Source organism: Anoplolepis gracilipes, chromosome 15, assembly GCF_047496725.1.
Source record: "Anoplolepis gracilipes chromosome 15, ASM4749672v1, whole genome shotgun sequence".
NCBI lineage: Eukaryota > Metazoa > Arthropoda > Insecta > Hymenoptera > Formicidae > Anoplolepis > Anoplolepis gracilipes.
The window spans coordinates 3,754,413-3,774,450 of NC_132984.1; the positions used below are offsets into that span (position 1 = coordinate 3,754,413).

A 20,038-nucleotide genomic window follows, 5' to 3' on the forward strand; every position below is an offset into this window, starting at 1 on the left:
AAAAATAGTGTATTATTATATTAATATATAAAATAATAGTTTTAATGTCCTTTTATTTTTCGAGATAGACTTAACGTAATATTTCGGCGCAGTTCTTCGCTTCTCTAAACATTTCTCGCAAAGCAGATGCATGATCTGCAAACTGCAAATTTTCAAGATTTTCACGTACAAAACTTTCCAAAATTGAGAAAAAAATCGATAGTTGATACGCCTACGCCGAAATAAGATTAAAAAATACGAGCAAAGTTCTTAAGATTGTTCCATTTGCCACGCGAAATTAAAGAAATAAATATTTCCAAAGACTCATCTAACTTGCTTGCAACCAGGGAAATTTCATTTGGATTAAGCTCGCGAGGCGAAAGAGAAGCGTAGAATTTTCAATTCGGCGTGTTTTTTCTCTTTGTACCGCGCACACGGCACACCCTGCCTAGCATCTCCTTTACTTGTTGCTGCCAGCTACCTGTCAAACAACCATGCGCGTTTCTATCGATCCTATGCCGTCTCGCCCTATATAAAAGCCGTCGTCATTGGTGATCGTCCTGGTCGACAGAGAACAGAACAGGATTCCATGCACATCCGGAATCATCGTCAACGACATTGTGACGTATAGTAAAAAATAAAAAAAAAAGAAACAAAAACCGCTAATCCGGGTTTGTCGAAGGGTATCACGCGGATGAGACATTAAATAGACCAGGTACGTCCCATCACGCGCTGAGAGAAAGACTCTCGATTAATTTCCGATTAATATATAATATATAATTTCTCACTCGACTCTTTATTCTTTTGCTCGTCGCGTCGATTTTGATTCATCCCCGCGATCGAGCATCGCGACTGACATTCCTGTCTATGTGTCTCATACAGCGCAAATCGAATTAATTAAATTAATTATCTGCTGTAATTGTGCGCGAGGGGAAAGTCTGTCGTTGTTGATCGTGATGTCGTCCCGCAAACTCAAACATGAAACGGAATGTCATTCCGTTTTTCGCCGTCGAAGCGAAATTCGCGCTTCGCCTTTTGTGTAACATTGCTCGCGTCGAAAAAAAAATGCAATCGTTGGTTGCTGACTGTGAAACATGACATAGGCACATATGCAAGCTGTAATCGTTGGCTCAGCATCTGATAATTTGATTCGCGTCGCAAATATCTGACTCAACTGCTTTAATTTTAACACAATTTGATTTAAACATAATTTCTTAACAATTTGGCGTCATATAAATGTTGAGAATATTAAAAAAACTTGTGTACATGATAATACCTTTGATAAATGATTACAATATGCTATGATATCAACATTATTAAAACATAAATGAGATGTTTCATATCGACTTATTATTTATAAGAATTAAATATAATTATATAATTTATAAATTGTATAATTAATATAAAATAATCCTGGTTATAAAATAATATATATATATATATATATATATATATATATATATATATTTTGTAACCAGAATTCTTTTATATTAATTATACAATTTCCGGCTTATAAATTATATAATTAAAATCATATAATTTTATTTCAATTATGTATAATTTTATCCTCAAAGTTTCACCTGCAGTGGATTAATTTGTATAAAGCTGCGTAGAATGAAAGCTACGTAGCTTTATTTAAACGCAATGTAAATTTTATTAACGATATTTAAAAGAAAAAGATTAAATATCGTCGGAAATATTTATAAATTAATATACGCGAAAAATTTGCATACAATTTCAATTTAAATATAATTTATAAATATCAGTTCAAAGAACGTTATTGTTCATCGATCCCGAAAGAGACTTATATTGCGCGACGATAACTTGTGTTCGTGTGTATGTTTCTAATTGCTTCGTTAGAGTTCAATTACTTAATTCAATATAATGCGTATGACCCTTTTGTATCTATTGTGAATTACTTTATTTTTTCTTTATTCAATTATTCAATTATATAGTAACTATGTCTAAAGAATTTTTACAATTTTTTCCCTTTCTTTTCCTGTGTAGTATATTTGTTTACTTACTATTATTTTGTTTACAACTATAATCATTTTCAATTATACACAAGGTACAAAAAAATTTTTTTACGACTTACGGTAATTGAATTATGATCTTGTTTTCTCTTACGCAGTTGCGTTACATCGTTCTCGATACGTCTTCATTCGCGCGAAGGACTTCGCTACCCTATTAACAAAATCGATATCAGCTTAGTACACAGTATGCAAAATAGACATAATATATATTTATTATGATGAAGAATTCAGTCTTACGATTAAAGAGTCGAAAAAAGAATTCAATCGAGGAATCTATATTTAAAAAAAAAAAGTGGAGATTATAATATATAAAACATTTACTAGAAAAATTAATAAGGATTAAAGTTTTTATCTAAAAAATTTTGAAATATAAATAATGCAATTCACGGTTTTATATACATATAAATTAAATACATTTATATAGATTAATACATAACTATTGTACATAAAAACATAGATAACAAATGTGTGTAATAGGAAAATGTGTTTTTTATAAGAGAAATAAATTCATCAATTATAGGGAAATTATTAGATGATTTCGATTATATCGAGTATTGCGTAAAAGTAAATTTCTGCTTGTCAGTTCAAGCATCAATGGCATCGCGAAGGTGGATGCTGCCGCTGCTGATGATCCTGGGAACCGGCGCGATCGCGTCGGTTTCCGCGGATCGGCAGCCGAGCCGGGAAACCGACTCCCTCAGGAGTGCCCTGGACGCCGTCGCGCGAAAGCAGAGATCCCTGGACGCGGCGGACTTGCCGGAATACTATAACGATCTCCATTCGTTTAAGTATCACGGCGGCGGCGCCGACCGCAAGTTCGATCGCGACTTCGACGAGGAGGACGAGGAGATCGAGTTCCTGCCCGGTAAGAGCGCAAAAGGCTCGAGAGGCTCTAAAAGAGATTTCCCGTCGCGTAAAAATAAAATCAAAAAATCCCACCTTCTTGTATGTTAATTTTTATAATTTATAAATTTATATAACGTAGAAATATTTTTATATATGAATTTTACTTAACCCTCAAACTGAACACGTTTTTTTTGACACCGTAATCCTGAACACGTGGGTAACTGGAGCCCGAGTTAATTTTTGTACTCTAAAATTACTTAAAAAATTCTAAAATAAATTTACACATCTTCTTTCAAGTTTAAACTAAAAGTTTATGTAGTAGAGTTAAAGAAAAAATATTTCTAAATACTACATTTTTGTTATTTGTTAGATCAAGATTTGGAAACATAGATGTTTAATATAAAAATTAATAAAAATGGGAAAAAATAATTTTGGACAAAGAGGCTTCCAGGAATTTTTAGTTCAAAGTTCAAAGTTTACGAAAAAAAATACTATATGTCCACGGCTTTAAAAAAAATATAATTATTTGAATAATTTTTTGGATAAGTTTCCAACCTCGAGATTTTATTAATATTTTTTTAAAATAATAGATTAAAATTTGGCACGGATACGAAAAACCCACGTGTTCAGTTTGAGAGTTAATATTGAATTTATACTGATTAACTGCATCAGATAACGGCCAGCTAGAAACGGCAGGGGAAGGTCTTCAGGGCCTAAACAACAAATTGTTCGAGAGAGCACTGCTCGATTATTTGGAGAACCTACCCGAGCAGGTAAATTCTTTGATTTGACAGATAGCTAATAAAAAAAGACGAGTAGTAATAGAGACGGCCAATTTCTTTTCAAAGAGAGGCGAAATTAGCTCCTCGCAGCTGGATCTAATTTCTAGATAATTTGTCAAGAAAATTGACATTTACAGGAGGAGCCGGTAGCCTCGATCTTTCGCGAACGCGAGCGAAGTGGCAGTCACAAACGAGACGGCACCGGCGATCGATTGAATCTGGACGACAAGGATCTGGCGAGGCTGTTCGTGGAGGAACTGCAGGACGGTTCTCCATACGGTTTGCTCGACGAGATGGGCGACGACGAGTATTTAACCACTTTACAAACGCTTTATGACAGATATAGAGCTGGTAGAGGGAACAAAGTATACGAGTGAGTTGCATTCCCGACCTGTGCAAGGTTCTCTGCGAGTTAATACAAAAACCATAATTATATAAAATATAAGAAATTTTTAATTTATCTTATTTATGAATCCCCGATGAATTTTAATTTAATGTCGACAATCATTCAAAAAAATTTTTTTGAGAGGTACCGGTAAGATTGTATTCATATCGCTAAAATTTCATTGCTTTGCAATAAGATTTTTGTCTTATTAAAAATGGAGGACATTGATAACAGTTAATTCTTAAAAGAACAATTAAATATATTAAAGAATAATTAAATTAAATATGTTGACAAATAATTAAATATTTGAAAAAAAAAATAAACGCTTTTGCTCGACAGAACGGCAGGACCAATGTCTTGGGGCAATCTTTTTAGCAAGGATTCGTCACCAAGAAAGAGCGACGACGAAGATTTCGTGGATCAGGATGAGAGCATCCTGTATTTTCCGCCTACGTTGGAACGTAGAAACGTGAACGGTCGATATCCTATCGGTCGCGAATTCGGCACCTATCGCAGGTTGTCGAAGCGCTATCCGGTTGCTAAGAGAAGCCCCAGACCCACCCAGACCCAGACTAAGCTGAAGACCACGGATCCTAAGGTGATACAATAAAGAATTAATTTCATCGTTTTGCATAAAGAAGATAATATCCTCTATTATTTGTAATCATTTGTCTTCTTGATAAAATAAGCTCTTTAATTCCTAAATTATTATATCGTTCCATCATGACGACATATTTATTGTAACGCTACACCAATATATATATATATATTTATAAATATACTTTTGTATATAAAAATGCAATATAATATATACAGCTGTATATAAATGCGCATTTAACGATATATTGCAAGGTTGCTCAAGACCTGGGAGTTCTATTCGGCACACAATCCACGGACGCGCACAATCATACTCATAAGTCCGATCATGATCATGAACACGATCACGACCATGATCACGATCACCAACACGAACATGACCACGGTCACGAGAGCACGTCGGAGACGCCGCCGAAAGTGACGTCGTCTCCGAAGGATCAAAAGGAAAACGCTACGAAACCGGCCAAATCGAATTTCGTCCAAGTCAGAAAGAAGAGTGTCGATTGGTCGCAATATTTTGGCATCGATCGTCGAAAGAAGAAGGCCACTTTCACGGCTGGACAGGGCACGCAAAATCAGGATGACGAGTGGATGTTGCAACGTTATTACGAAGTATATACATCATAATTATTATACTTTATTATTAATATAATATTTTCTAAAGAAAAATATATATAAAAGATTTTTATCATATATATATATTATTAATTTATATTAAATTATATATTTAAAAAAATAACAGCTCTCGCGATTTCCGAAATAAACGCTAATCAAGGAGTTTGTAAATCTTGACAGAACATGGCCGAGAATTTAAAACCGAAGGAGGAAGAGAACGCGCGAAAAGAGAAACTCGAGCAGATAGATTCGAAATTGAAATACACTCAAGATTTGATTATCGATGAAGCTTTGAAATATGCTAATTTGGATGACGAGGCGGATTTGCAGAAGGTAATTTTGTTCTAAATTTTCACGACGTAAATTTATTTGATTATAAAAATAAACTAAAATTTAATTTAATATATGTAAAGAAAAATGTAAAATTACATTTGTAATTAAAATATGGAATTTTTTTCAAAAGTATCTTATTCTCAAAATTATTAATTATTATTATTATTGTTTCACGATTTTTAAATATTATGTAATATTTTTAGAAAGTGTAATTAAAATTAGATTGAATTGCTTTAATATGAATTATAAAAATTTATACAAAAATAATGATTAATCGTAAAATAAAATAAAATTTGTAAAAATGTGTTTAGGTGAAGGATAAATTAATGACGCGAATGGCGGCGGCTTACTGGGTGCAAAAGATGCGCAAGGCGTTGAACGAGCTCCGAAATAACGTCGCGGCTCAGAAAGAGGCGCAAAGGATGCAGGAGGCGCAGAATAATTTGACGTCAAATTTCCGCGAGAATAGCAACGGCAATCCCAACAGTAACAGCAACAATGATGATAGAACGAATGAAAAACGAAGCAGTACCAATCGATACAACGGCAAAGTATGTAAGTATGCGAAAAAAAAATTAGAGAATCGTACAGAAAGTAAATATGTAAATTGTATACAGAAAAATCTCCCAGGCCTAAGTCTAACAATAACAGCGTTCACAGAATTGTCTGGGGGTAACATGTTTCATCAATTTGCTAAATTAAAATTAATTTTCACAAAAACCTTTTCTACAGACTATTCTATTTATCTATTTTCCTACGAGTTTATGATATATTTACTAATTTCACGCAATATTCTAATTTTTATTATACATTTCTATCTTTTATAATTTTGTTATCTATAATTTAATGAATCTGTTTAAATAACAACTGCATAAATTATATGATACACATTTGTTTGGATTATACAGCCATCGAGGAATCTAAAAACTGCCGGGCATTAGAAGCTATTGAATGGGAATGCCGAACCGCGAACAGATACGCAACTCAGCCCGCAGTTCAACTCCTGCTTCACACACCCTGCGTGAGGCTACAGATCTGTAAAACTTGCGTACGTCCATTCAATCTATATATATTTTCTTACACATTTTATTACAGATTTTCTATCATATAATATTGGGAGATTATATATAAATCAAAATTCTAATAGTAATCTAAAATTTCATAAAACATGCGATAAATGTTTCTCTGAAGCTATAATTCCAAAAATAGCTTTCAAATATTGTTTAAATATAATAAGGAATATATATATATATATATATATATATATCTTTTCATGTCTGAATATTGTTAGAATATTTAAAATAACAATCAGTTTTACTTTCTTTCATATGAGAAATTATAAATTTGCATAAAACGGAATTTCCACAATATATTCTCAGAAAAAATTTTATTTAATTAGAAGTATATTAAAAATATTTTTTTCTGATAAAATATTCATAATAACATATTACAATAAATATTAAATATTATAATAAATTAATAATTACAAAATTCATTATTAATTTTTTAATATTAACTTTTAATAATTATATATATAATATTCATATTAGAATCTTTACTGTTTTTAAAAATAATATAATAGAATATTAATATTTGATTAAATATTCTTTCTAATAACATTATTATAATATTTTTAATAATAAAATATAATATTTTTTTCGAGTATTTTACGCAGAGAGAGATATTCCTTGCAGTAACAAGCGCTTTATTTCTGTATATCAGGCGCCGGACCACAAAGACATGCAATCCTGCCTCCTCAATTACGCAGAGGATACTGGCAAGATATGCGACGCGCTCAACTCCTGGGAAGGACGGTTTACGACGGGTCCGAATTACGGAACTCCAGTAACCGAGCGACTGTCGTGCGCGAACGTCGCGCTGCTGCTCTCGCAGCTGCAGCCGCCCAGGAACGCGGCGACCAAGTGTCGCATGGGGAACTCCTGTCTGCGCCCTTATTACGCGCAATACCAACGTTTCTACGACGCGTCGTCGGCGTACGAGACCCAGGAGGAACATCGTCCGCACCACGCGGGCGCCCTCGACGCGTTGCAGCAAACCATGTCCGAACGATAAGAAGAACGAGACCGCGAACGCTGGAGGTTGCGATTTTCGCGCGCCGGTCCTGACGTACGGTCAGACCCCGCCAATTGTCCGGATGTTGTCTGAACGAAACGATTGATTTCCCTGGAAATCATCTGAACTGAGGCTTGAATAGAAGAGATCGGTCATGATTTTTATTGATTTAATTTACATTAAGATTGTTGCTGTTGTATAGAGATATATATTTATATTGCTTGACAAGTGTGGTTTAAGTTGATTTATTTGGTCGTCTGACAGAATGTTTCGTCCGGATAATCGGCGGAGCACCGTAACAGGATGTTTGCATAATAAAAGCATGAATCGAGAGATTAACCCTCAGCGGATATCGTAAATTTTCTTATAAGTTTTTGTGATCTCTATTGTGATCTTATTTTTAGGGAACAAATTATTTAAACGCTTATTTTTAAAGGACTGATTTTAATCATATCATCTTGTATATGTGTGCGCGTGTGTGAGTGTGTGTACAGTATGTAATTACGCGTGTAAGACTTTTTTTACATTTTATTATTGATTACTGTAATATTCTTCTTTTAATTAACGGAGTTTGAAAGACCCCGCGGTATTCGTTGAGGATTGATTAACGGGCTGGCACACGAAGGATTGTTCTCGAATCGAAATAAACTGGATTGGAATAATTAGCAGGAATTACATACCGTTTGTCGGAATAAGAACCGGAAGACAGTGCTGTAAGAAAATAATAGTATTTAGAATATCCATTTTATTTCGATTCGAGACCGTGAATTCAGATCTCGAAGTAATACCACTCGACTCGATTTTTGCACACGACACTTCTTCATGATTTTACATATAAATTCTTCATCGGCAAAATTTCAAAGAATCCCGAATTTAAAAAAAACATAAAAAAAAATATATATATATATATATATATATATATATATATATATCTAATTAGCGAAAATTTATCTCTTAATCTATTTAAAAAAGAATTGAAGAGAATCTTGAATTTGAAAACAAGTAGATAATATATATTTAATTGACGAGGCAAGTTAATGTTTTAAGTATTTGCGAGGTGTGCTCTTCGCGCGTACAGCTTTTCAAACCATCGACCTCCTATCTCTTCCACTTGAACTGAACAACGAGATTAATGAATTATAGGGACAATAATAATGAGACCGCAACACAGATACAGTTATTACAACAACACCGTACGTTGTTTGCGTACACGTTCGAATGACAGGACTCTGGACGTGCGCCTCGCAAATGAAATTGGGCGCGAAATCAAACGGAGAAATACAAGTACATATATATGTGTAAAAATTAACATTAAAGCCTGATATTCATACTCCGTTCTTATATTTAAGATCGTCTTAAAGACTGAAAATGTTGTGTGACTATTTTTTTTTTTTTTTTTTTTTGGTTGAACGAAATCTTAAGACAACTTTGGATCATAGTTAAGATGATCTTAATAATAAGAACGGACTATGAATATCGGCCTATAAGTATCTAAAGAGCAAGAAAGTGAAATAAAAAAACACGTGGCCGCGAGCACGTGTCTATCTCTTTTAGCGCCTCAATACTTCCCGCGTAAAGATAAATTTTTACGAGGCGCTGAAACCGATTGTTTGATCGACAAAAAGGATCACGTGATCAAAAATGACCAATTGATATCTTTATTTTTAGCCACGTGATCCTTTTTGTCGCTCAAACAATCGGTCTCAGCGGCTCGTGAAAATTTACCTTAACTTCCGTATATATGTGTAAAAAAAATTCACTCGCGTCGAGAAATTTCAGCGAAGATAAAATTTAGCGTCCCTCGATTTGTTTACATAATAATATAAGTTTTCGCACGCTTTAATATATACTCGACGCAGCTTCCAATAATGAGTCTTATTGTTAGCAAAAATCTAATATCTCTATTACTGTCTATATCAAGCTCTATTATTTACGTTATAAATGGCGTTATGGATACACGGTCGATGTGTCAGTCCTATATTCAAAGTGTAATAAATATATTTCAACATAAATATCTTTTTCTAATTAATGAGTGATCCGAATTAAAAGAAAAATTTTTTTTTTTTAATTAAAAAAATTATATATACATAATTAGCGAAAATTTAATCTGTTAGAATAAAATTTAAGAGAATCTTGAATTTGAAAACAAGTATTAAACACGGCTGATGATATCAGTCTTCAAAGTCTATATATAATAAATATATTTCAATATAAATACCTTCTCGTGATTAACGCGTGACTCGATGACGTCATCATAGTTATTACCGGGGGGAGCGGCGGGCTCGGAAACGATCCGCAATAATTCCAGTATATCCAAACACCGTGGTTTATAAAGCTTTAATAATTCCAGTTCCATCTTCGCGCAATCAACTGCAATATATAACCGTCCGTTCTTAGCAGAATTGAATTTTCATTCGGATTAATATAAATATACTCACCCCTGAGCTTCGACACTTGTTCGAGCCTGATTTTCAATTCCATCTGCGCTTTGTTGATCTCATCGAGCACCTCTTGATGGGAATCCTTCGACATGACTGCGAATTGAATTAATTAACTTAATCAGATAAATTTCGCGATTAATTTCCCGAGGTTTATATACGAAAAAAGTTGCAGAGAGCAACGATTTCTCGATTTCTAAAAGATATACGAATGTCTTGCCGCCAACACAAAAAAAAATGTAAAAGATTACGTTCGAAAAACTATCATGATTTGATCGACCAATCAGAGAGCTTCGCTTCTCCCGTCCTGATTGGCTAATCAAATGTGACTGTACTTCTACGAATAGATTTTTGAACGCGATTTAATCGTTCAATATAGCACGTGATGTCGCTCTGTTTCTTTCAAAATGCGTGACGTTGAATGATCGAAAATTTTCTGTCATATTTGATTAATTATCGGGATCCATGATTATTGAAAAATTATCAATCGGCGCATCGGGTTACTAGTTTTTCGCGCGATCCAGAAAATTCTCACGAACTACTTTGCAAATTTTGAACTTTAGAATAATAATAAAAAACGCATTCGAATAATAGTCAATAACTCATCTACATAATTAATTGTATTTGAAACGTCATGGTTTAAATTCTATATATATATATATATATATATATATATATATATATATATATATATATACTACCTGTATATACCTATATATTACGGAAAAGAAATGCATCCCCGACGATGGGCCTGCGCGATGACAATTACGAAACGGCGGTTACGTCACATTGACGCATCTCGTTGATCACATCGCCGTCAGCTGATTACCTCGTAGCCTTGTCAAAGTCCGCGCGGAGGAGGAAAGGGGGAAAGGGGGAGGAAAGAATAAAGGAAGGCAAAGGTAGGGTCCAAACAATCATGCGGATTTTTCCCGCGACAATCGCCGCACTCTCCGGTCACCGTCGATCGGAGGTAGTCAGCGCGTTGTAGCATCGAGCTTCTCATGGTGGTGATCACCACGTGTCGCGCCGCCGCGGTCCTCAGGGCCGTGATACTCGGCGCGCCGGCATCCGGCAAGGGCACCGTGTCCAAGAGGATCATCCAGCAGTTCGACGTCGCGCACATCTCCAGCGGCGACAGGCTGCGTCTCCACGTGTCCACCGGCACTGGTAAATATCAGCGTTAGTTGCATCAGTATACATACTCGAGTCATTAATTTCGATAAAATCAGAATTCCAGTTCTTTTTCTTTCCTTCTTAATAAATATTATTAAATAATAATTAAATAATTATAATAATATTAATTATAATTATTATTTAATATATACATTTTATAAATAATAAATATATTAATATATATATATATATAATATTAATGTTTATATTAAAAATTTCATATTAATATTAATGCATTAAAAGAGTAAATAAATATTTAATAATAAAATACATTAAAATAATAAATAAATCTATTATATAAAATTCACGTGCTTCTATCTTTTGTTCCATGCCATATAACGTGAAAGGTTTCGAGTCCGTCCATTTGTTTAATTTAAAAAAAAAATATTGAGCTATTACAAGATCTCGTTGTGTTAAATTTCTGTAATTTAAAAAAAATATTTAAAATAATTTAAAAAAATCGAATCGACATTTTCAATAAAACGGGACATTTCCGCGATTTTACAATTAAATAACAATTCAAAGAAACACATATATATATGCAGCTCTAGGCAGGGAGGTGAAGAAGTATATGGATAGTGGTAGCTTCGTACCGGACGACACGATGATAGCCCTCATCGGCGAGGAGATCGAATCGGTGACGGATCAAAATTGGCTGCTGGACGGTGAGTGAAAGACGTTGCTATAATTAAGGTCATCTTAAATCATTTTTGCTGGCCGAGTTTTCAACGCGAACACAAATATCTTGGCATCGGTGCAGGATTCCCGAGGACGTTGACGCAGGCGGAGCGATTGCAGAAGCTACAGCCGATCAATCTCGTGTTGAATCTCGTGGTGCCGACGTACGTCATATTAGATCGCGTCAAGAATAGGTGGGTGCATCTGTCCAGCGGTAGGGTCTACAATATCGGCTTCAATGATCCACGAGTGCCGGTAATTACGCAACGAATATTAGTGCTCGTTATTATTTTAAACACGTAGAAAGAATGTAAAAAAAAAAAATCAGTACAAAAATAGCGACGTAATAATACACTATTACATAATTAATAAGTACATAATAAGACTTATATAACATTTTGACAAGATATGAAAAAAATAGTCTTCCATTATACTATAAAAACTCTATTAATTTATAACATACACAATTGCATGATAATTGGACGGTTAAACAACACGTTAAAATCTTTTCGCAGGGCAAGGACGACGTAACGGGCGAGCCGTTGAGTCAGAGGGAAGATGACAAGCTGAAAATCGTGCAGAGGAGGCTGCAAGATTACACGACGAAGACTGAGCCGGTTGTGCGGTTTTATCGCGAGATTGGAATATTGAAGGACTTTCATGGTAACACTACCGACGAAATGTGGCCGGAAATCAGGAATTGTATAGCACAATACTTTTGAGTTTTAGCTCAATTTTTTAGAAATATTAATTAAATTGAATATTAAGTTAAATAATATATACGCGGGATCGTATAGAGCTTCTCTTCCTCTCTGATCCTCAAATAGGTCTATTTAGATCTGTCTAGCTAATTTTTTTAATGTATATATTCAGTATATATAATTCATATATATTTAAAAGTATTTGCATGCACACACAGATGCAAAGAAAAAATAATAGATAAAATCCGCGATAATATCTAAGAATATTTTTACGTTTTTACATATCAAAAAATTGAGACAGATCTATTTAAATTTATTTGGGATCTCTTTCCAATTCGCACACCGCGTACACGATCTCAAGTAATAAGCACTCTTGTTTTGCAACAACAGAGTACCATGACATCAGCAATTTGCTTTTTCATTCACACGTACGAACGCACACGCGCGTCGTGAATCATATTACTTGTACGCGATGTCGTATCGACAATAATAGATGTTTTCGACGCGCAACGTTGAGATAATCCAACGAGATCTTGTAATAGCTCAATATGTAGAATTGTAATGATAACAACAATAGGTAACAACTGTATTTAGCACGCGAGAGTTACATATATTATTATAGAGCGAATTAAAAGCCAATTAAAAAAGTAACGAATATACAAAATGTCTTGAAAGTACTGAAAATAATCTTTTTTTTAATAAAGAAAAAAAATTTTTTTTTTACAATTAGTGAAAAATTATCAAGCCATAATTCTTATAAATTTTTATGTTGAAAAAGAAAAAAATTTTTCGCGATATTTAATTGAATACTTTCGACACTGTATACATTTGCCGTAGTGTGTTAATCTTTAGTTGGAATTTTACAAAGTAAGTTAAAACATTTGTTAAGCATTGAAAAAAATACGAATTAATCGTTAGTTGTTGCGATTATCTTTTTTTTTACGGATATTGTTGTATGATTTGCAAGCTAACTTGCTCGGCCAAAGTTCAAGGTATAGTACAAAATAGTAATTCTATAGAATTAATATCGCTACGTAATATCGTCACACATTTCTCATTTATTTCCAGTGTATATGTATAGTATTATCGATGTAAGAGAGATGTATAACAATGTTTAATATTATGCATATATCTTTAACAATATGAGTACAATATACACATATACATATGCATATATTTATGTATGTATATGTGTATACAGGGTGAGGCATATTTCTCCAATAGAGTACATCCAAATGATTTTCTAACTAATCCCTTTTTTATTACTTTTCTATTTTTATATATATTTATTATATGTATATTTAGAATTATAGATTTTTATTTGTCATCACTTGAATATTATCGGCTTGTTTTTTTTTTCTTCTTTTTAACTCTTGAATAATCTCGGAACGCGAAAAATTAGTGATTCTATATATCCTCTATTCTATTCTACTCTCTTCTACTTTAAATATTGTTATGCTCTCCAAAACGCACAGAAATATTTTTAAAGTTGTACAATTTAAAGATAGAACTATATAATAACAGGAAAAAAAAACTCGCTCAGGAAGAGTCAAAGTGCTGGAAATTTCAAAAATTTCATCGAGATCTTATTAAGTACATATATTTTTATATATCGATTCTTTAATTCATATAAATAGATATCAGATCTTTTTTAGATGGACATTTAGGTGTCCACTATTAGCTGCTTCACCCTGTATATGTCAAGCTCACGTTCCTGACGAATCGCTCGTTATTCCTTTCTCAAGGCAGAAATTACTTATTAGGACTTATTCAGTCATAAAAAAATAAATAAATAAATAAGTTAAGTGCTTTATTATGTTTTCTTTAAGTAAATCAGACTTGTCAAAACTGTCGATATTCTCTTATAAACACGCCGACTTCCGTTTCATATATTTTAGAGCTAATTTAGCAAAAACTTGTTACAAACTTAGTAAGTATCACAAAATATGTTCGATTTAAATTCAATAGCATTTCATGCGCGTCTTCGCAAAATCATTTCCATAATCACAATCTACAACTACAAACGCCCCACTTTGTGTAATACACGTGAAATAAATAAATATGATTGTTACTAAATTATTACGATTATGATTGCTACTGAATTATTATGATTCACTTAATTAAGTCATATTAAGTTAATTATTAATGAATAATAAAACGCTCAATGAATTTCAAAATCGTGTATAAATAAGTGAGAAAAATTGTGCATTCTCATTGTGTATAATATGTATGTACATGATCGAAAAAATATGAGGTCAGCTTAATCGATTAGTTGTACTAAAACGTCAGGAATAATATCTTGCTCTTTCTTCTTTATTTCATAAATAACAATAACTGGTCATCGCGTGAAACTCGAATCTTATCCTCAAACACGCATTGAGATCATGGAGATGAGCTGCTCTCCTATTTTATCTTTCTGGTATATAATATATTCGACTCGCGCTTGCTATGACTTTGCTTTCTTACATTCGCTATAAAGGAGCGGATATATAAAGAGTACTGTCGCGAAAAAATGATTTGGACGCTTACGAATAAAGACATTTTCGCGAGAGTATCCTCGATATTCATTCGAATATCACCTGTTCCTTCTTTTTCCTTCCGTTTTTCTATTTTATTGCAGCAACTCGAATTCTTCAGACTCAAACAGATCGTCCTCCGGTGTCTCGTGACTGGTGAATGGACTCGTTGACGGCAAGAGACCTTCGACGACTTCGATACCATGCTGGAGATCCTTGCCGCTTCCCTCACAGAACAGGAACATTGGGTAGTTTGTCTTCTGATTTGGTATTACGAACTATAATATATTAACCTTGAGACTCTTTCTAACTCTTTCTTTTTCTTACACATAAAATTAAATATAGATTTTATCTTATCTCTCTATTTATTTCTTGCTCTTAATCTTTAAATTCTATGTGACTTACTTTCTTAAAATACGATGATTCATAAGTCAAGAAGAGTTATCGCTCTTATCTTATCCACTGTACTAAATTGCATTTGAACAATTACATTAAGATTGAAAACATACACACTTACCCGTCGAATCGTCTCCATAAAATCAGTGAGCGATTCCCTATTGGGAAAGTAGAAGCCTACGCAACAACTAGGGTCCATCTTCGAGAGCAACATCTTTCTCGGCGATGTGCAGTGAAAACTTGTCAATGGAAAGTCATTTTTCCATACATCTACGGTTTCCTATATAAATAAGTAAACAAGTGAATGAGCAAGCAATGAATACAATATCCAGTGTATTCTAGGATAAAATTTTTTCCGAGTAACTGATAAAGAGTGCAAAAAGTAAAATATAAGTAATATAATTACAGAATGATTCAACATGATAAATATATGAAGCATAAAATAAACTGAAAAACAAATCATTAAATGTAATAAAAAGAGAAATTATAAAAGTAATTAACTTTAGTGCATGCATATATGTTTAAGTATCTCATTAAAGTAATATTTACATATTTTAATTAAAAAGGCTAAAAATCACCTGACAATAATGTGGGTCCAGATGAATCAATTTATCGTCCTGGTAGCCAATGAAATAAAGCGAGTGTCGTGGTCGACCTCCGATCACGCCAATACATGTATCCAGCGTTAGTAACGACGTCAGACAGGGCGCGTAGACAGGATTCAACTTGTCGGCACCGAGTCGCAAAGGCACCAACAACACCAACGCCTTCCATTTACCATCCGAAGTGCGACAAACATTCTCGACGTCTTGTAGATACACTAGAAAACGTTTAATTTAACTGTTAATTCAGCACAACATTTTTCTTTCTATCAACTGATTCTTTTCAACAAGAATAATATGTTTCTGTTGCATTTTACAGTTCTATATTTTATATTTCACCTGCGCAATCCTGAGCAACGTATACTGCTAACTGGTCGAGATTACTATCGGATTGTTTGCTGGCGCAATCCACTGCCTGACTCAAAAGATGAGCGACCGAAGAGGGACCGTACCAGTCTCCCGCACGTTTTCCCGTGGGAGCGCCCAACAGTACAAGCCTGTGTATAGAGAATGGAGATTCTGATTGATCACCAAACCACTTGATAATCATTCGATGATTTCGGTCGTCCAACCTTTGTTCAAGAGTCTCGATTGGTTGTTCTGGCCGCCATCTCCATTCTAGAATCAAAAAATAAAATTTATTCAGTTACAAGCAGTCAGATTAGTACAAGCAATTTGTTGTGCTTATCGAATAAGATCGAAAACTGTTTGAATATTTCAGAAAATTTTTAAAACTTGTAATAATATATTGTAATTTAATTGGTTTCTATTGAATTTTTATTTTAATTTGGTCTCTTTAAATTATATTAAAAAAGCATTAATTTTTATAGACTTTTTTTCCAAGTTTTTCTCCATTTTCAAAAGAAAACAAACTAATTATATACAGACAAAATTTAAAAGAAAAATCAAGAGGAAATTTTTGCACCGATTTAATGAGATAAGTTTTAAAAAAATAATACCAAGAATAATTACCTCGTCCGAGAAAATGACAAACCAACGCTTGTGCTAGCATCATTTGTCCGCTGCGTAACATACAACCCCAGCCACAGTCTGTAGTAAAGGTGGAACCGTTCAGTATCTGAAATTCTCGCCTGTATGTTAACCAGATACGTGATACAAAATCTCTTTTAAATTCCTCTATCGTGTTCTCGAAGTTGGTAGCGTCCATCGCTAAGGAAACTTGACTGCCTGTTCCAACCGGCTCTAGAGCTTCCGACGCCCTCTCCAAGAGATCTTCCGATTTTTTCAGATAACATTGACCCAACAACCATACTGGAGATTCTTTAGAGAAATTTGTTTTTATCTTCACAGTCCAACCTTTAGTAACAAAAAGAAAATTTTTATATTAGCTTTGATGTTTTCTGAGAATATTGATATTAAAAATTAATATTGTACGCTATCTTTCTTTAATATAAAATTATTATATGTATAATAATTTTATAATATTCAATATAATGTTCTATGACACACAAAAGTTTGAAATATAAAATATTGTGAATATACATTTTAATTTGTTGTGACTGATCAAACATACAAACCATATTTAACATTGTTCCACATGGAGAGCAATTTAGTCTTGACTTTGCTGTCGACCTCCGTAGCAGCCATAGTGTCGTCCAAGGGAATCTCGGATGGTGCAAAAATGCAGTCCGAAATAGGAATTTGTATGTTCGGTACACGGTCTGGGAGCATCCCAGAAAATAATCCAAAATTGGGGGGGTGCTCAAAACTACCTAAAGCATAATATCCAACACATTTAGATAATTTTATCTGATAGATATTTTGCCTGACATCTTCAATATATCTTGTTAAGATAATGGCAAAATAATGCAATAAAGAATTTTGATTCTTTTCTTAGACTAGAGATATTCGATAGTAACATTACAACTTGTGCAACAATATCTTATTGTATATTATTGTTTTATTAATGCTATCTTTTGTACGTTATATCTTTCCCTATTAATTATTTTAACTATAATATTGTTACCTTTATTTTATATATTAATTTATTATTTTTTTTATTTATCTTATATATATTATTCTAAAACTATTCTTTAATTCTCTGTTTCTCATTCATATCATTTTCTGTGTACTATTTTATTAATGTTACTATTAATTATATTATTTTGTGCATTAACACTTGGCTTTCCGATACGAACAATCCAGATTATAAATGGCATCTATAATTAGCATCTACAAACTGTTATAACACGTAAATCATCAAAGTAAATAAATTAAGAGTTTCGCATGTTGCCTTTCTTGCATTCTTATCTTATTTGTCAAATGTTTAGCATGTAACTGTATACTGGAGTATATAGGTATTAAAGTTATTTAGCTCAAGATAGCACTATATATGGATATTCAAACACACAAAACAATGATAAAAATAGTCACAATTAGCAGAATTATCTCTCTTGTTTAGAAAAAGAACTGCAAATTTTCCACTTATTAAAGAAAGGAAGATACAAAAGATAAAAGTAGATAAAAATCAAGATAAAGAAAGTAAAAATAAAATCAATAACATTTTGTTATATGCAGCTAATTTTTAATTTCAGCTTCATTTTATTAAGTACATATATTTGTATTATATTCTAAAGATTTAATTTATATATTCATTATTATCTGGTCTAATTATCATTTAGCGCTGTTTGTTCCCTTTAATTCTATTGCTTGAAACAAACGTAATAAATTTTGCAAAATACAATAAATATTATAAAAATTTCAACAAGTGTACCTCGAAAAGCAACATCATCAAAAATGATCACAATTTTCACACAAGATTCTGTCTTATCGTACGATCACTTAGTAACGTTTTATTGTCCAATTTTGCAAAAAGCACAACACCTATTCAAACACATCACGCCCTTCACATTAAACGTTAGCATCCAGAATTAAATAAACGTACGACAATCAAGTACAACTGTCAAAGGCGAAGGGAAAGGAAGGCGTTGACATATCGCGATATAAAGGCCAGAGCCGTTAAGAAGGAAACTGTCAAAATCGAGTAAACGACGTGACGTTTACTCACCTAACCTCTCCCGTGACGAATGCACCTGTCCGTTCATGCCCGAGAACAGGAACGTGATGTGTTTCTCAAACCGAAGAGCCACGCGAACGATGCACCGTGCTATCTCGTTGTAAAAAGACACGTGCGATTAAGGGTGTAAGTATTTATTGCATTACATCTTCCCAACCGATCGACTTATCGCGCGCGTCGCCGATTGATTCCTACGAGACCGATCAGACGCCAGACGCCTGCAACCAACACCAGCAACAGCGTCCGACCATGGACTAAGGAAAAAGGGGACGAGGCTACAGGCTACAGTATAGTAGTAGCCTCCGTCGGCACCTTTGATGTCAGCGTACGTAAAAATAAACTGCGCATGCGCGGACTTGGTAGATGACCAATCGTGGCTAGTGTCTCTGTCTCACTTACTCTACCTTCCTCACTTTTCTTTCTCTCTCTGACTTACTGACTTACTACGTGCTATACAGGGTGACGAATCCACGAATTTGAATCTCCGTTACTTTTGAGAATGAAAAAAATTCTAAAAAGAAACATATTTGCTTGAAACGAATAAATAAAAGACAATGACATTTTTATTTTAAGAAAAAAATTATTGTTTTATTATTTATTCGTTTAAAGCAAATATTTTTCTTTTTCTGCATTCGTATATTCGTCACCCTATATATAAAAGAATAAGATTATTTGGATACGATTATATTGTCATATCCATAAGATTGAGAAAGAGCGTAAATAGAGAGAAATTAAGATAGAAGATGGCACTCTGCCATGATTGGTCACCTATCAAGTTCACGCAGATGCAATTTATTTTTAAGTACGCTAATATTGCGCTACTGTATATACTATGTTTCTTTTTAAACTCT

General features: G+C 33.4%; 4 protein-coding genes and 1 long non-coding RNA gene across 8 annotated transcripts; 3 read left to right on the forward strand and 2 right to left on the reverse strand.

The window, feature by feature from the left end:
* The first annotated feature begins 531 nt into the window (after window positions 1-531).
* Window positions 532-9,657, forward strand: LOC140673740 (uncharacterized). Of its 2 annotated transcripts, none has more exons than XM_072906864.1 (10): window positions 532-694; window positions 2,596-2,877; window positions 3,531-3,631; window positions 3,778-4,013; window positions 4,365-4,623; window positions 4,878-5,234; window positions 5,418-5,570; window positions 5,882-6,125; window positions 6,479-6,618; window positions 7,293-9,657. In XM_072906864.1, the coding sequence occupies exons 2-10, from the start codon at window positions 2,607-2,609 to the stop codon at window positions 7,641-7,643; spliced, it is 2,112 nt and encodes a 703-aa protein (XP_072762965.1). In that variant the 5' UTR covers window positions 532-694; window positions 2,596-2,606; the 3' UTR covers window positions 7,644-9,657. The 2 variants fall into 2 exon arrangements, with proteins under 2 accessions (XP_072762965.1, XP_072762966.1); XM_072906865.1 differs by having other exon boundaries at window positions 4,401-4,623.
* Window positions 1,825-10,847, reverse strand: LOC140673744 (uncharacterized). 2 transcript variants are annotated; one of them, XM_072906870.1, is made up of 4 exons: window positions 10,793-10,847; window positions 10,082-10,177; window positions 9,862-10,013; window positions 1,825-2,163 (listed from the first exon to the last, which is right to left on the reverse strand). In XM_072906870.1, the coding sequence occupies exons 2-4, from the start codon at window positions 10,173-10,175 to the stop codon at window positions 2,116-2,118; spliced, it is 294 nt and encodes a 97-aa protein (XP_072762971.1). In that variant the 5' UTR covers window positions 10,176-10,177; window positions 10,793-10,847; the 3' UTR covers window positions 1,825-2,115. The 2 variants fall into 2 exon arrangements, with proteins under 2 accessions (XP_072762971.1, XP_072762970.1); XM_072906869.1 differs by lacking the exon at window positions 10,793-10,847 and having other exon boundaries at window positions 1,828-2,163; window positions 10,082-10,654.
* Window positions 10,848-10,917: 70 nt separating this feature from the next.
* Window positions 10,918-14,718, forward strand: Ak3 (Adenylate kinase 3). The gene is made up of 4 exons (XM_072906868.1): window positions 10,918-11,251; window positions 11,803-11,922; window positions 12,018-12,190; window positions 12,451-14,718. The coding sequence occupies exons 1-4, from the start codon at window positions 11,086-11,088 to the stop codon at window positions 12,655-12,657; spliced, it is 666 nt and encodes a 221-aa protein (XP_072762969.1). The 5' UTR covers window positions 10,918-11,085; the 3' UTR covers window positions 12,658-14,718.
* Window positions 13,675-19,453, reverse strand: Atg4b (Autophagy-related 4b). Of its 2 annotated transcripts, none has more exons than XM_072906866.1 (7): window positions 19,179-19,453; window positions 17,689-17,883; window positions 17,123-17,467; window positions 16,490-16,768; window positions 16,127-16,368; window positions 15,670-15,828; window positions 13,675-15,430 (listed from the first exon to the last, which is right to left on the reverse strand). In XM_072906866.1, the coding sequence occupies exons 1-7, from the start codon at window positions 19,213-19,215 to the stop codon at window positions 15,248-15,250; spliced, it is 1,440 nt and encodes a 479-aa protein (XP_072762967.1). In that variant the 5' UTR covers window positions 19,216-19,453; the 3' UTR covers window positions 13,675-15,247. The 2 variants fall into 2 exon arrangements, with proteins under 2 accessions (XP_072762967.1, XP_072762968.1); XM_072906867.1 differs by lacking the exon at window positions 19,179-19,453 and adding an exon at window positions 18,885-19,172.
* On the forward strand, window positions 15,929-16,597 carry LOC140673745 (uncharacterized). The gene is made up of 3 exons (XR_012048090.1): window positions 15,929-16,016; window positions 16,115-16,334; window positions 16,470-16,597. It is a non-coding gene; the product is annotated as an uncharacterized lncRNA (long non-coding RNA).
* Window positions 19,454-20,038: the final 585 nt, after the last annotated feature.

Coding starts and splice junctions, on each gene's coding strand:
- Ak3 (XM_072906868.1), top strand. CDS start 11,086: ATGGTGGTGATCACCACGTGTCGCGCCGCCGCGGTCCTCAGGGCCGTG. Junction 11,252..11,802: donor CCACGTGTCCACCGGCACTG/GTAAATATCAGC, acceptor ATATATATGCAG/CTCTAGGCAGGGAGGTGAAG. Junction 12,191..12,450: donor TCAATGATCCACGAGTGCCG/GTAATTACGCAA, acceptor ATCTTTTCGCAG/GGCAAGGACGACGTAACGGG.
- Atg4b (XM_072906866.1), bottom strand. CDS start 19,215: ATGAACGGACAGGTGCATTCGTCACGGGAGAGGTTAG. Junction 17,468..17,688: donor GTGGAACAATGTTAAATATG/GTTTGTATGTTT, acceptor TTGTTACTAAAG/GTTGGACTGTGAAGATAAAA. Junction 16,369..16,489: donor CGTTGCTCAGGATTGCGCAG/GTGAAATATAAA, acceptor AACGTTTTCTAG/TGTATCTACAAGACGTCGAG.
- LOC140673744 (XM_072906870.1), bottom strand. CDS start 10,175: ATGTCGAAGGATTCCCATCAAGAGGTGCTCGATGAGATCAACAAAGCG. Junction 10,014..10,081: donor ACAAGTGTCGAAGCTCAGGG/GTGAGTATATTT, acceptor TATATATTGCAG/TTGATTGCGCGAAGATGGAA. Junction 2,164..9,861: donor CACGCGTTAATCACGAGAAG/GTATTTATATTG, acceptor TTTTGTTAATAG/GGTAGCGAAGTCCTTCGCGC.
- LOC140673740 (XM_072906864.1), top strand. CDS start 2,607: ATGGCATCGCGAAGGTGGATGCTGCCGCTGCTGATGATCCTGGGAACC. Junction 3,632..3,777: donor TGGAGAACCTACCCGAGCAG/GTAAATTCTTTG, acceptor TGACATTTACAG/GAGGAGCCGGTAGCCTCGAT. Junction 4,624..4,877: donor TGAAGACCACGGATCCTAAG/GTGATACAATAA, acceptor ATATATTGCAAG/GTTGCTCAAGACCTGGGAGT.